This window comes from Leptodactylus fuscus, chromosome 7 (genome assembly GCF_031893055.1).
Source record: "Leptodactylus fuscus isolate aLepFus1 chromosome 7, aLepFus1.hap2, whole genome shotgun sequence".
Lineage (NCBI taxonomy): Eukaryota > Metazoa > Chordata > Amphibia > Anura > Leptodactylidae > Leptodactylus > Leptodactylus fuscus.
The window spans coordinates 143,460,742-143,475,258 of record NC_134271.1 but is presented as its reverse complement, the minus strand read 5'-3'; the positions used below and the strand labels follow the sequence as shown (position 1 = coordinate 143,475,258).

The 14,517-nt window shown below is 42.9% G+C and overlaps 1 protein-coding gene across 1 annotated transcript in view; it reads right to left on the bottom strand.

Annotated features, from left to right (window-relative positions):
* Positions 1 to 14,517, bottom strand: part of KIRREL1 (kirre like nephrin family adhesion molecule 1) — a 204,499-nt gene that overhangs the window by 18,338 nt on the left and 171,644 nt on the right. The window contains exons 3-6 of the mRNA XM_075283208.1: positions 11,811 to 11,960; positions 9,066 to 9,226; positions 7,729 to 7,879; positions 1,523 to 1,628 (exon numbers count right to left, since the gene is read on the bottom strand). Of these exons, the coding sequence (XP_075139309.1) occupies positions 1,523 to 1,628; positions 7,729 to 7,879; positions 9,066 to 9,226; positions 11,811 to 11,960 (568 nt within the window). The remainder of the gene's footprint in view (positions 1 to 1,522; positions 1,629 to 7,728; positions 7,880 to 9,065; positions 9,227 to 11,810; positions 11,961 to 14,517) is intronic.

Genomic DNA, 14,517 nt, shown 5'->3' with positions numbered 1-14,517 from the left:
AAGAGACCATCAAAATAAAATGGAAAAAAAAAAGCCTCAGTCAATAGGAGCCCTGACTCTTTCTTAAAGAGGACCTGTCACCTCATTAACATTGCAAGTCTAGAGGGTCTTGTGTTGTGCCGTTCCTTTGTTATTCCTCCTGGAAATCTACGAGTGAGCTGGGGAGTGTCTCAGCACAGTCTGGCATTCTCATTGGGCAGTGTCGTTATGTAGGGGAGTAAGCCTACTGGTAAAACCTGGTTATTCCTACATTTCCAGGAGGTGTTACAGAGGAATATCACAATGCAAAGCGCTAGGAAAAAAGGCGCCGCAATTGTAGTATGCTGGAGAATCTAATTCTTTGGTAAAACAGACCAGACAAGAGAGATGACAGGTCTTCTTTAAAGGGATCCTATCATTGGATACCTTTTATCATCCCTAACACGTAGGAATAGCCTTTCTTTGGTATGCAAATGAGTTTTCTTGCAGCACTGGGGGCGGGCCCCAGCGCTCAAACAGTACTGGGGGCGGTCTCCAATGCTGCGAGAGAACTCTCCAGCGCCGCCTCCATCTTCTTCTGGAATGGCCTCTTCACACGTCTTCTTCCAGCACTGGGGGGTCAAACTTCTAGGCCACGGGCAGAGCCGACCGCGCATTCCCAGGCAACAAGAAGATGGCCGCTTACACCAGTTTACTGCGTAAGCGGCCATTTTCTTGTAGCCCGGGCAAGCGCATTCGGCTCTGCCCGAGGCCTAGAAGATTGAATCCCAGGACAGAAGAAGACACAGGGAGAGGCGTTCCAGAAGAAGATGGAGGTGGTGCTGGAGAGTTCTCTCGTAGCATTGGAGACCACCCCCAGTGCTGTTTGAGCGCTGGGGCCCGCCCACAGTGCTGCGAGAGAACTCATTTGCATACAGAAGAAAACCAGGATTTCTACTGAACGGCGGCGCAGAGAAGACATCTAAAGGTAGGAGAAGAATAGGCTTTCTTAAGGCTATTCATACGTGTTAGGCAGAAAAAAAGGGAATCCAATGATAGGATCCCTTTAAGTGTATGAATAGCCTTAAGAAAGCCTATTCTTCTCCTACCTTTAGATGTCTTCTCTGCGCCGCCGTTCAGTAGAAATCCTGTAGCGTATCTAAGCAGCATCTTCCAGTCAGAGCTGCCGCACGGACGCCATATTGAAAAATCTTCCAGAAAGTATGACAGGATGACGTTTTATTTGTAGCGAAGGAAATCTGCTGAGGCGGAGGTCGGTAAATCAGCCGCTTCTCATTCTGATAATTAATCCGATGAGCTGGGTTCTCCAGCGATGCACTTTATTCAATATGGCGTCGGCGTTGTTGGCAGCGACACCGGTTGGCAGAGCTCGGCTACAGCCAATATGTCCCCGCTGCAGAGGAAAACGGCTCAGCCATTAGTAAATGAACACCGGCTTGTGAGTCTGAGAAAATTTAGCTGAATAGTTGCCAAAATATGAAAGACGTATCGGAAAAGGCTGCGCCAAAGCGTAATCTGATATACGTAAATATTAGATACTGACCTGTAACCCTTGATGGCCGGGTTAGCGGTGGCCATGCAGGTAAAGCGGACACGTTCACCCTCCAGTACAGTTTGGGGGTGAATGGACAGAGTGACGGTGGGCGGGTCTGCAAGGAGGAAGAACACATGATAGGTTTAATACATGATTGTATGTGATCACCCAGCAGAATAGTGAGCGCAGCTCTGGAGTATAATACAGGATAAGTAATGTAATGTATGTACACAGTGACTGTACCAGCAGAATAGTGAGCGCAGCTCTGGAGTATAATACAGGATGTAACTCAGGATCAGTACAGGATAAGTAATGTAATGTATGTACACAGTGTCTGTACCAGCAGAATAGTGAGCGCAGCTCTGGAGTATAATACAGGATAAGTAATGTAATGTATGTACACAGTGTCTGTACCAGCAGAATAGTGAGCGCGGCTCTGGAGTATAATACAGGATAAGTAATGTAATGTATGTACACAGTGACTGCACCAGCAGAATAGTGAGCGCAGCTCTGGGGTATAATACAGGATAAGTAATGTAATGTATGTACACAGTGACCGCACCAGCAGAATAGTGAGCGCAGCTCTGGAGTATAATACAGGATAAGTAATGTAATGTATGTACACAGTGACTGCACCAGCAGAATAGTGAGCGCAGCTCTGGAGTATAATACAGGATAAGTAATGTAATGTATGTACACAGTGACTGCACCAGCAGAATAGTGAGTGCAGCTCTGGAGTATAATACAGGATGTAACTAAAGATCAATACAGGATAAGTAATGTAATGTAAATACACAGTGACTGTACCAGCAGAATAGTGAGCGCAGCTCTGGAGTATAATACAGGATACGTAATGTAATGTATGTACACAGTGACTGTACCAGCAGAATAGTGAGAGCAGCTCTGGGGGATAATACAGGATGTAACTCAGGATCAGTACAGGATAAGTAATGTAATGTATATATACAGTGACTGCACCAGCAGAATAGTGAGCGCAGCTCTGGAGTATAATACAGGATAAGTAATGCTGGTGTAGTGACTGTACCAGCAGAATAGTGAGCGCAGCTCTGGAGTATAATACAGGATAAGTAATGTAATGTATGTACACAGTGACTGTACCAGCAGAATAGTGAGCGCAGCTCTGGAGTATAATACAGGATAAGTAATGTAATGTATGTACACAGTGACTGCACCAGCAGAATAGTGAGTGCAGCTCTGGAGTATAATACAGGATAAGTAATGTAATGTATGTACACAGTGACTGCACCAGCAGAATAGTGAGCGCAGCTCTGGGGTATAATACAGGATACGTAATGTAATGTATGTACACAGTGACTGTACCAGCAGAATAGTGAGCGCAGCTCTGGAGTATAATACAGGATAAGTATTGTAATGTATGTACACAGTGACTGCACCAGCAGAATAGTGAGCGCAGCTCTGGAGTATAATACAGGATAAGTCATGTAATGTATGTACACAGTGACTGTACTAGCAGAATAGTGAGCGCAGCTCTGGAGTATAATACAGGATAAGTAATGTAATGTATGTACACAGTGACTGTACTAGCAGAATAGTGAGCGCAGCTCTGGAGTATAATACAGGATAAGTAATGTAATGTATGTACACAGTGACTGCACCAGCAGAATAGTGAACGCAGCTCTGGGGTATAATACAGGATACGTAATGTAATGTATGTACACAGTGACTGTACCAGCAGAATAGTGAGCGCAGCTCTGGAGTATAATACAGTATAAGTATTGTAATGTATGTACACAGTGACTGCACCAGCAGAATAGTGAGCGCAGCTCTGGAGTATAATACAGGATAAGTCATGTAATGTATGTACACAGTGACTGTACCAGCAGAATAGTGAGTGCAGCTCTGGAGTATAATACAGGATAAGTAATGTAATGTATGTACACAGTGACTGTACCAGCAGAATAGTGAGCGCAGCTCTGGAGTATAATACAGGATAAGTAATGTAATGTATGTACACAGTGACTATACCAGCAGAATAGTGAGTGCAGCTCTGGAGTATAATACAGGATAAGTAATGTAATGTATGTACACAGTGACTGCACCAGCAGAATAGTGAGCGCAGCTCTGGGGTATAATACAGGATACGTAATATAATGTATGTACACAGTGACTGTACCAGCAGAATAGTGAGCGCAGCTCTGGAGTATAATACAGGATAAGTCATGTAATGTATGTACACAGTGACTGTACCAGCAGAATAGTGAGTGTAGCTCTGGAGTATAATACAGGATAAGTAATGTAATGTATGTACACAGTGACTGCACCAGCAGAATAGTGAGCGCAGCTCTGGAGTATAATACAGGATAAGTAATGTAATGTATGTACACAGTGACTGCACCAGCAGAATAGTGAGTGCAGCTCTGGAGTATCATACAGGATAAGTAATGTAATGTATATACACAGTGACTGTACTAGCAGAATAGTGAGCGCAGCTCTGGAGTATAATACAGGATAAGTAATGTAATGTATGTACACAGTGACTGTACCAGCAGCATAGTGAGCACAGCTCTGGAGTATAATACAGGATAAGTAATGTAATGTATGTACACAGTGACTGTACCAGCAGCATAGTGAGCACAGCTCTGGAGTATAATACAGGATAAGTAATGTAATGTATGTACACAGTGACTGCACCAGCAGAATAGTGAGCGCAGCTCTGGAGTATAATACAGGATAAGTAATGTAATGTATGTACACAGTGACTGCACCAGCAGAATAGTGAGTGCAGCTCTGGAGTATCATACAGGATAAGTAATGTAATGTATGTACACAGTGACTGTACCAGCAGAATAGTGAGTGCAGCTCTGGAGTATAATACAGGATAAGTAATGTAATGTATGTACACAGTGACTGCACCAGCAGAATAGTGAGAGCAGCTCTGGAGTATAATACAGGATAAGTAATGTAATGTATATACACAGTGACTGTACCAGCAGAATAGTGAGCGCAGCTCTGGAGTATCATACAGGATAAGTAATGTAATGTATGTACACAGTGACTGCACCAGCAGAATAGTGAGCGCAGCTATGGAGTATAATACAGGATAAGTAATGTAATGTATGTACACAGTGACTGCACCAGCAGAATAGTGAGCGCAGCTCTGGAGTACAATACAGGATAAGTAATGTAATGTATGTACACAGTGACTGTACCAGCAGAATAGTGAGCGCAGCTCTGGAGTATAACACAGGATAAGTAATGTAATGTATGTACACAGTGACTGCACCAGCAGAATAGTGAGCGCAGCTCTGGAGTATAATACAGGATAAGTAATGTAATGTATGTACACAGTGACTGTACCAGCAGAATAGCTCTGGAGTATAACACAACATGTAATGTATGTAGATGGTCACTGTATCATTTCCACAAGTCCTGGCTCATTTAGCATAGCCACTGGTGGGTGACACTTCTGGATGTCATTACCCCGGGGTCACCCGCAATCGCTGGGTATATATACTGGCACATTACACATCAGGTGTGCGGTGCGGGCAGCAGTAGATGTCAGTGTGCGCCGTCTGCTGTGATAGACTGATAGGTAGAGATTACAGCCCGGCCTTCCTATCTGCCAGCGATAAATAGCTGAGAATCTCTTAAATCACCATCACAGAGATGTATTGTCTGTCTCCCCTCATCTGCATTCATTTGGCGTCGGACGCTGTGCATGGAGAATAAGCCCAGGTTACATAAATGCTATTAAGTAAATTGTCTTTTAAGTCGCACAGCCATACATCTATGCAAATGCTGGCCTGCACCGCCATGGATAGACATCAGTGGGGGGTGGCAGTGTGGCGGGGGCTGATCGCACGGGCATTGCCTATTTTGTTATGAGACGAGAGCAAACGTCCAGGCCCAGAGGGAAACAACAAGGATGTTGGCCTAATGCGCGTATGTGTATATACAGTCCTATGAAAAAGTTTGGGCACCCCTATTAATCTTAATCATTTTTAGTTCTAAATATTTTGGTGTTTGCAACAGCCATTTCAGTTTGATATATCTAATAACTGATGGACACAGTAATATTTCAGGATTGAAATGAGGTTTATTGTACTAACAGAAAATGCGCAATATGCATTAAACCAAAATTTGACCGGTGCAAAAGTATGGGCACCTCAACAGAAAAGTAACATTAATATTTAGTAGATCCTCCTTTTGCAAAGATAACAGCCTCTAGTCGCTTCCTGTAGCTTTTAATCAGTTCCTGGATCCTGGATGAAGGTATTTTGGACAAACAATTCAAGTTCAGTTAAGTTAGATGGTCGCCGAGCATGGACAGCCCGCTTCAAATCATCCCACAGATGTTCAATGATATTCAGGTCTGGGGACTGGGATGGCCATTCCAGAACATTGTAATTGTTCCTCTGCATGAATGCCTGAGGATTTGGAGCGGTGTTTTGGATCATTGTCTTGCTGAAATATCCATCCCCGGCGTAACTTCAACTTCGTCACTGATTCTTGAACATTATTCTCAAGAATCTGCTGATACTGAGTGGAATCCATGCGACCCTCAACTTTAACAAGATTCCCGATGCCGGCATTGGCCACACAGCCCCAAAGCATGATGGAACCTCCACCAAATTTTACAGTGGGTAGCATGTGTTTTTCTTGGAATGCTGTTTCTTTTTGGACGCCATGCATAACGCCTTTTTTTATAACCAAACAACTCAATTTTTGTTTCCAAAATGAAGCTGCCTTGTCCAAATGTGCTTTTTCATACCTCAGGCAACTCTATTTGTGGCGTACGTGCAGAAACGGCTTCTTTCTCATCACTCTCCCATACAGCTTCTATTTGTGCAAAGTGCGCTGTATAGTTGACCGATGCACAGTGACACCATCTGCAGCAAGATGATGCTGCAGCTCTTTGGAGGTGGTCTGTGGATTGTCCTTGACTGTTCTCACCATTCTTCTTCTCTGCCTTTCTGATATTTTTCTTGGCCTGCCACTTCTGGGCTTAACAAGAACTGTCCCTGTGGTCTTCCATTTCCTTACTATGTTCCTCACAGTGGAAACTGACAGGTTAAATCTCTGAGACAACGTTTTGTATCCTTCCCCTGAACAACTATGTTGAACAATCTTTGTTTTCAGATCATTTGAGAGTTGTTTTGAGTAGCCCATGATGCCACTCTTCAGAGGAGATTCAAATAGGAGATCAACTTGCAATTGGCCACCTTAAATACCTTTTCTTATGATTGGATACATCTGGCTATGAAGTTCAAAGCTCACTGAGGTTACAAAACCAATTTTGTGCTTCAGTAAGTCAGTAAAAAGTAGTTAGGAGTATTCAAATGAATAAAATGATAAGGGTGCCCATACTTTTGCACCGGTCAAATTTTGGTTTAATGCATATTGCGCATTTTCTGTTAGTACAATAAACCTCATTTCAATCCTGAAATATTACTGTGTCCATCAGTTATTAGATATATCAAACTGAAATGGCTGTTGCAAACACCAAAATATTTAGAACTAAAAATGATTAAGATTAATAGGGGTGCCCAAACTTTTTCATAGGACTGTATTATATATCTAGCTGAGGATAATCACTGCCTCATAATGGGGGGCGACTACTGCAGGTCACTGGTCGGTGGAGGGGAACCCGCATGTTATAGAATAAAACTAGGCTCCGGGAATTCAGTGGCCTATGTAATAACCAAGCGTCTGTCTCTATATATCAGACTGGAATGGTCGCAGTGCAAATTGGGTTCCAGCCGTACGTTATTCTACGTAAGTCTATGGAGATGTATGTGTCACCGCGAGAAGACAGCGGCAGTGTGAGCATAGCCTTAAGGAGATGTGCTTGCTGCAGGGGAAATGGATAGAACATGACAACCATTCCGACAAATGGGCATCTAAAAACAGCACAAATGTTCCGAAATGGGGGGAGAACACGACTCCATGATGTCTGTATGGCATAATAGGGACTATAGATGAGATGTCCTTATTTGTTATGACCGTGAGATCTTGACCTCATGATACACGACATGGTTGGAGGAGATGGGGGGGGGGGGGTCAGCTTATGTTTAAGGGTTCTGTGATATGAAAGCTAAATTATCACCATAGTAGGGAAATCTAATCCCGACCGAGAGTGGGGACGTAAAGTGAAAGAAGAGAAATGTAAGGTGTGGAGTGCCGGAAGACACAAAGATGGCGGACATGCTACAGATGACAGAAGGTGGACTCACGGTGGACATCCAGTTTCACTGAGGTCTCCTTTCCAGTTGGCAGGGCGTAGTTGGACGTCTTACAAGTAAATACCCGGCCAATGTCTTGGTCAGTGGGGACGATCAGTAGGTAGCTCATGGTGGTCTCCCGTTTTCCATCTGACAACACCATCTGCAATGAGAAAGTCAGGAGGTCATTTCGATAAAACGTCACGGCAGAATAAGAATCACATCATTGATAACGGTGGTGGACCTGACTGAAAAGTTCTACTATGTTTTTCACAAGGTCCGTGGTTGAACCTGTGATGTCGGTTTGGTAGTGGCATTCTATTTTTTTAACATTGTGCCCTCTATAAGGCCATAAAAGACCTTGGAGGGGCATTTTTACAGTACCTTTTTTTTGCAGAGCTCATAGGGTTTTGGACTGTTTTGGACTGGAAGATCCTCCGGTGGGCCCAGGCTCTAACACAACAATGGTCCATCTTCAAATTTTTAGGATGCTATAGTCTAAGGCAGAGGTTCCCAAACTTTTTTTTTTTGGTAGACCACTTTCAAAATTTTACTGGTTTCGTTGGACCCCCTGCTGCTACATGTCTACCATATTCCCAAAACTCGTCAAAAAATGTGAAGATTAGATCTAATGATGGGCGTCACGGCTGAGACCACTTGGGGTCCACTTGGACCACTTTGGGAATCACTGGTCTTGGGGTTGTTGAAGGGTAGGCCCCAAGAATCGCTTTATCTGGTAGACCCAAGGAACGTCAGGTCGACACTGGTTCATACCATTGTCGGGTAACAGTGGATGACCCCAATAAAACCAGCTGTCACAGATGTTGCTTGATTTTTATATCTGGGCTTTCTCGGAAGAAGATTGACGCTGCTTGCCAGTCTTATTTCGATGGTCCGGTCAGGGGTGGTAGGACATTAATAGAGATTTTTATTCTACTGAGGAACTGCTTGTGTTAAGTCCGTTTCCATGAACCTACAATGTTCGTTCCGACACTGATTAGAAAGGCGTGATAGAACTTTCCTCAGCTCTGATATGTTACAAAGATGGAGGTGGCCACCGGTTTATGTGTGGAATAAAGGAGGCATTGTTAGAAGGTTCAACAGTGCGGCTCTGGTCACCTCAGATGTCTGTCTTTGGAAGAACTGAAGACAGATCCACTTCCACAAAGACCTTTTATGTCGGCTCTGCAGTACAGATCAAAATCTCCTGTGCGTTCCAGGGCCAGTGTGTCTGCCACAGGGCTGAATCACACCGATAGGGCAGGATTTCACGAAGAACAAAGCCTTCCATCAGGGAAGACACAGCCCGAACAGTACAGAGGAATACATGGCCCCGGGCTACCACTCACCGTGCTGGTGACAGCACCTTCCTGTGGAGTCCCGTCTCTGAACCATTCTATAGAGGCTGCAGGTTTGGCATTTTCTGCCCGGCAGGTAAGGTTAGTTGGGGTCCCAGCTCTAAGAAGGATTTCGTTCGAGCCGTCCTCAATAATAGGGTCTTCTGGAGGAACTGGAAATAGAAAGAATACGTCAGAATAACACAAGAACGACTAGTACACTGTACACTGTCACACCTCCCATGTCTATAATAATACGCCAGTCACATATTCTTGTCTATAGAGGGCAGTATTATAGCAGGTATATTCTTGTACATAGGAGTAGTATTATAGTAGTTATATTCTTGTACATAGGAGCAGTATTATAGTAGTTATATTCTTGTACATAGGAGCAGTATTATAGCAGGTATATTCTTGTACATAGGAGTAGTATTATAGTAGTTATATTCTTGTACATAGGAGTAGTATTATAGTAGTTATATTCTTGTACATAGGAGCAGTATTATAGTAGTTATATTCTTGTACATAGGAGTAGTATTATAGTAGTTATATTCTTGTACATAAGAGTAGTATTATAGTAGTTATATTCTTGTACATAGGAGTAGTATTATAGTAGTTATATTCTTGTACATAGGAGCAGTATTATAGTAGTTATATTCTTGTACATAGGAGGTAGTATTATAGTAGTTATATTCTTGTACATAGGCGGTAGTATTATAGTAGTTATATTCTTGTACATAGGAGTAGTATTATGGTAGTTATATTCTTGTACATAGGGGGCAGTATTATAGTAGTTATATTCTTGTACATAGGAGCAGTATTATAGTAGTTATATTCTTGTACATAGGAGTAGTATCATAGTAGTTATATTCTTGTACATAGGAGCAGTATTATAGTAGTTATATTCTTGTACATAGGAGGTAGTATTATAGTGGTTATATTCTTGTACATAGGAGCAGTATTATAGTAGTTATATTCTTGTACATAGGAGTAGTATTATAGTAGTTATATTCTTGTACATAGGAGCAGTATTATAGTAGTTATATTCTTGTACATAGGAGCAGTATTATAGTAGTTATATTCTTGTACATAGGAGCAGTATTATAGTAGTTATATTCTTGTATATAGGAGGTAGTATTATAGTAGTTATATTCTTGTACATAGGAGCAGTATTATAGTAGTTATATTCCTGTACATAGGAGTAGTATTATAGTAGTTATATTCTTGTACATAGGAGCAGTATTATAGTAGTTATATTCTTGTACATAGGAGCAGTATTATAGTAGTTATATTCTTGTACATAGGAGTAGTATTATAGTAGTTATATTCTTGTACATAGGAGCAGTATTATAGTAGTTATATTTTTGTACATAGGAGGTAGTATTATAGTAGTTATATTCTTGTACATAGGAGGTAGTATTATAGTAGTTATATTCTTGTACATAGGAGCAGTATTATAGTAGTTATATTCCTGTACATAGGAGCAGTATTATAGTAATTATATTCTTGTACATAGGAGCAGTATTATAGTAGTTATATTCTTGTACATAGGGGCAGTATTATAGTAGTTATATTCTTATACATAGGAGTAGTATTATAGTAGTTATATTCTTGTACATAGGAGCAGTATTATAGTAGTTATATTCTTGTACATAGAGGACAGTCTTATAGTAGTTATATTTTTGTATCTAGAGAGTGGTATTATAGTAGTTAACATTGCATTATAGGTTATATTTTTACTAGAGGCCTTGGTGCTCTTTTTGATCCATTGCATGATGGATATCAGTGTCATACAGTTGACTCTATTGATTTATAATGGAGTCCATCTGGATTCTCAGAGGTAATCATAGTTTTGATGGAGAAATACCAAAACTGCTTTATTTCCTCATGATATATGATAGAATCTATGACGGGGCTTTTATTGGAGCCTCTGATACAGATGTGGATATAGTAGTATCTTATTTAGTTTGCATTATATTAAGGACATACAATACATGGATATAAAGTTTATATTTTTACATTAAATATCAGTGTATTTGGGATGACTCTGGTAGAGCCAGTAAACACTATCCGTCTACTAGTAGTAAATAGGGCATTGAGGTGTCGGTAATAAGATTCGTGACTGCGGGGAGCTGTGTACAGTGAAATAGGTGAGCGGTAGACGAATTCTGAGATTTCACAAAGGAGAAACTTTGGACAAAGAAGTCTTTGTTGCGCTCTCCATCCTTTCGATTGTTCCTGGGAGGGCAGCACTTGGAAGCCTTTCTGCCTGGCTGACTGCTAATTGTCACCGTACAGGCTACAGCATGTTCTGGATCGCACCGAATACGACGACCTGGCGAGGTGGGGTGGGAGCTGCACCCACTGTGTCAACACAAAGCCGTTTTAGGTGTGAGAAAGCATCGACGTCAAACCTTAAAGTAGCAGAACCCCAACTGCTGCAGAAGCTCTTAGCCAACTTATGTCCTACAAGTGCTGCCGATTTTTACTATTCATGAACCCGGAAGCTCAGGATGAACATATATTTCATTCACTTTACATAAGTACTTTGGCGCCAGGTAGAAACAATAACAACTGGCTCGAAAAAAATCCAACTCAGCCGATCAATATTTCCCCCCCGGCATGGGTGTCTGACGGCAGCGGGGGAAAAATAAAAAGTGTCATCACTCTTTAACTATGGACGCTTTAAGGATTGCTGATGCGCGGTAAACACAGCAGCGCTCCATCACTGAAATGAGGACATCTATAAATCCTTACTTAACACGGTCAGTTTAGCTCCTTTGGATCTCAAGGCGGCCTCGGTAGCTTGGCACTCGAAATTGGCGTCATCGTAAATGCTGGCATTGGTGATTTCCAGGTTGTATTGCCCAGAGTCTGGGTTTCCGACAACTTGATAGCGCGGCCAGACTGTGAAGAAAGACGAGAGAGAAGATATTTAATTCACTGTGCACATATCGGCCAACCGTAAGGAGAACTCTATCATCTTGGGGTGACTTCACGCTTGCGTCCGTTCTTCTCCAACATTGGAACGGATGAAAGGACTAAACATTACAATGGATCCATCTAATGACGGACAACAACACATCTTGAGAGACCTCAAACTAAGGCCGATGGCAGACGACAGTGGCCATGTTCAGTGTATTTCACGGATGGCACACTGACCCATTCTTTTCTATGGGCCTGTACACATGACCATGAATTTCATGGTCCCGTATGCGGGCTGACAGTCCGGGCGGTAAAATATAGAACCGGTCCTATTCCTGTCCTATTTAGTAGATCCTATTCATTTAAAGGGATCCTTTCATTAGAATCCCTTTTTTTCTAACACGTAGGAATAGTCTTAAGAAAGGCTATTCTTCTCCTACCTTTAGATGTCTTCTCTGTGCCATCATTCGGTAGATATTCCGTTTACCGTCTTTATGCAAATGAGTTCTCTCGCAGCACTGGGGGCGTCCACAATGCTGCGAGAGAACTCTCCAGCATTACCTCCATCTTCTTCAGGACCCGGCCTCTACACGGCGTCTTCTGGACTGGATTTCAATCTTCTACGTATGTGCAGTCGGCCAGCGGGCCTCGGGCAAAGACAACTGCACCTGCGCGTGGCCATTTTTTAATGGCCGTTTACTACAAGAGCTCGCAGGTGCAGTCGGCTCTGTCCAAGGCCTGCTGGCAGAGCCATCTGCACATGCGTAGAAAATTGAAAGTCAGGCCGGAAGACGACACGTAGAGGCCGGTTCCTGAACAAGATGGAGGAGGTGCTGGAGAGTTCTCTCGCAGCATTGTGGACGCCCCCAGTGCTGTTTGAGCGCTGGGGCCCGCCCCTAGTGCTACGAGATAACTCATTTGCATAAAGACGGAAAACGGAATTTCTACTGAACAGCAGCGCGGAGAAGACATCTAAAGGTAGGAGAAGAATAGCCTTTCTTAAGTCTATTCCTATGTGTTAGTTAGAAACAAAGTGATTCTAATGTTAGGATCCTTTTAATGAAAGTGGCCGCGGAGGCACGACCTGTCTATGGACGGCACATGGGGGACATCTGCGTGTCCATCGTGTGCCGCCCATGCTTTTAATTCATGGCAAGCTTGTCGCACATGGTCGTCTGCAACCGTGTGGGCCGTCCTTCTGGTCTGTCATCGGAATGGAAGAATAGACTTAACATTACAGATCTGTCTAATAAAGGACAACAACAAATCCTGAGGAACCTCAATCTAAGGGTTGTGTTGCGTTGGCCTATCGTAGGCGTAGAAGAACAGACCAAGCGTTAAAATGGTTCCATCTAATGACAGACTAGACCAGATCCCGAGGGAGCCTAATCTATGGGCGCTTTCATACTTGCACCATGTTGGTTTGTTCTTCTGGTCCATCGTCGGAATGGAAGAATAGACTAAACGTTACAATGGTGGACCACTACGGATTCTGTAATGGGGTCTATCGGGTGGCCCTTGTTTTTACCATCAAGAAAGTTGTGCTTGCAGAATTTTTTTTTACTGTAACTCTGATCTGAACACAGACCTCGATGCAGATGGGAATGCACCTTTACGTGAACATAAGGTGTCGCAGACGATGGACATACTATACCGTATCTTCTTCCTTATACACATTTGGAGTGGATTTTTGGTCAGGGTTATTGCGGCACCTGCAAGCCCATTCTTATTTGCCCTGAAATTTTATATAGACGACAATTATCGGAGTCTGGACGTGCCATTATCTCCTTTGGTGTATATATGCAGTTCCTCTCGGTGTCTATAGGTGGCAGTATCACACTAGTTTAGCCCAGGCTATAGGTATGGAGACAGCTGGGAGATGGATGTTTTTTATATGTGGGGTGTCATTTCAGTCCGGCTGAAAGCTCATTGTCTCTGATATCACTTGGCTGATAAAGAACATGCCGCAGCCGACTCATCATTGCAGCCATGGCTCTGGCCTGATCTGACCGTCCAAGTCTGTAGTCAGACATTTGTCTTGTTGCTCGGCCGTCATAGAGCGTTGTGGCTCGAAGGCAGAATCCAGTCTATCACCTGAAACGGCGCCTTATCGGTGTCATTTATCCTTAGTAGAGAATGATGGGGCCACAAGGCTGATTTTTCGCGACGCGTCCCTTCGATCATATTTGCCGATGATCACCGATGAACACATCTATCGGTAATCGTTTGCGTTGGCCTTTTACCCTGACCGATGCAAAAACGGATTATAGCGGACATGCATTGTATAATGTGATAGGCATTACTGCAGTTAAATCTATTGGCTGCCCCCTATAGGAGACGTGATCTCACCCCCAAAATTTCTCTCCATATCTCCGCTTCCTCGATGCCACTGATTCTTGAAAGGTCCCTTGACAATAAGCTATAATTTATGGGGACACCTGATTTTATGTGTTTAGTTTCCTTGCAGCGCCACCATGGGGTGAATTGAAGTACTACACAATGTCCATTCATGTCAATGGCATGTCTGTGTAATGCAGGA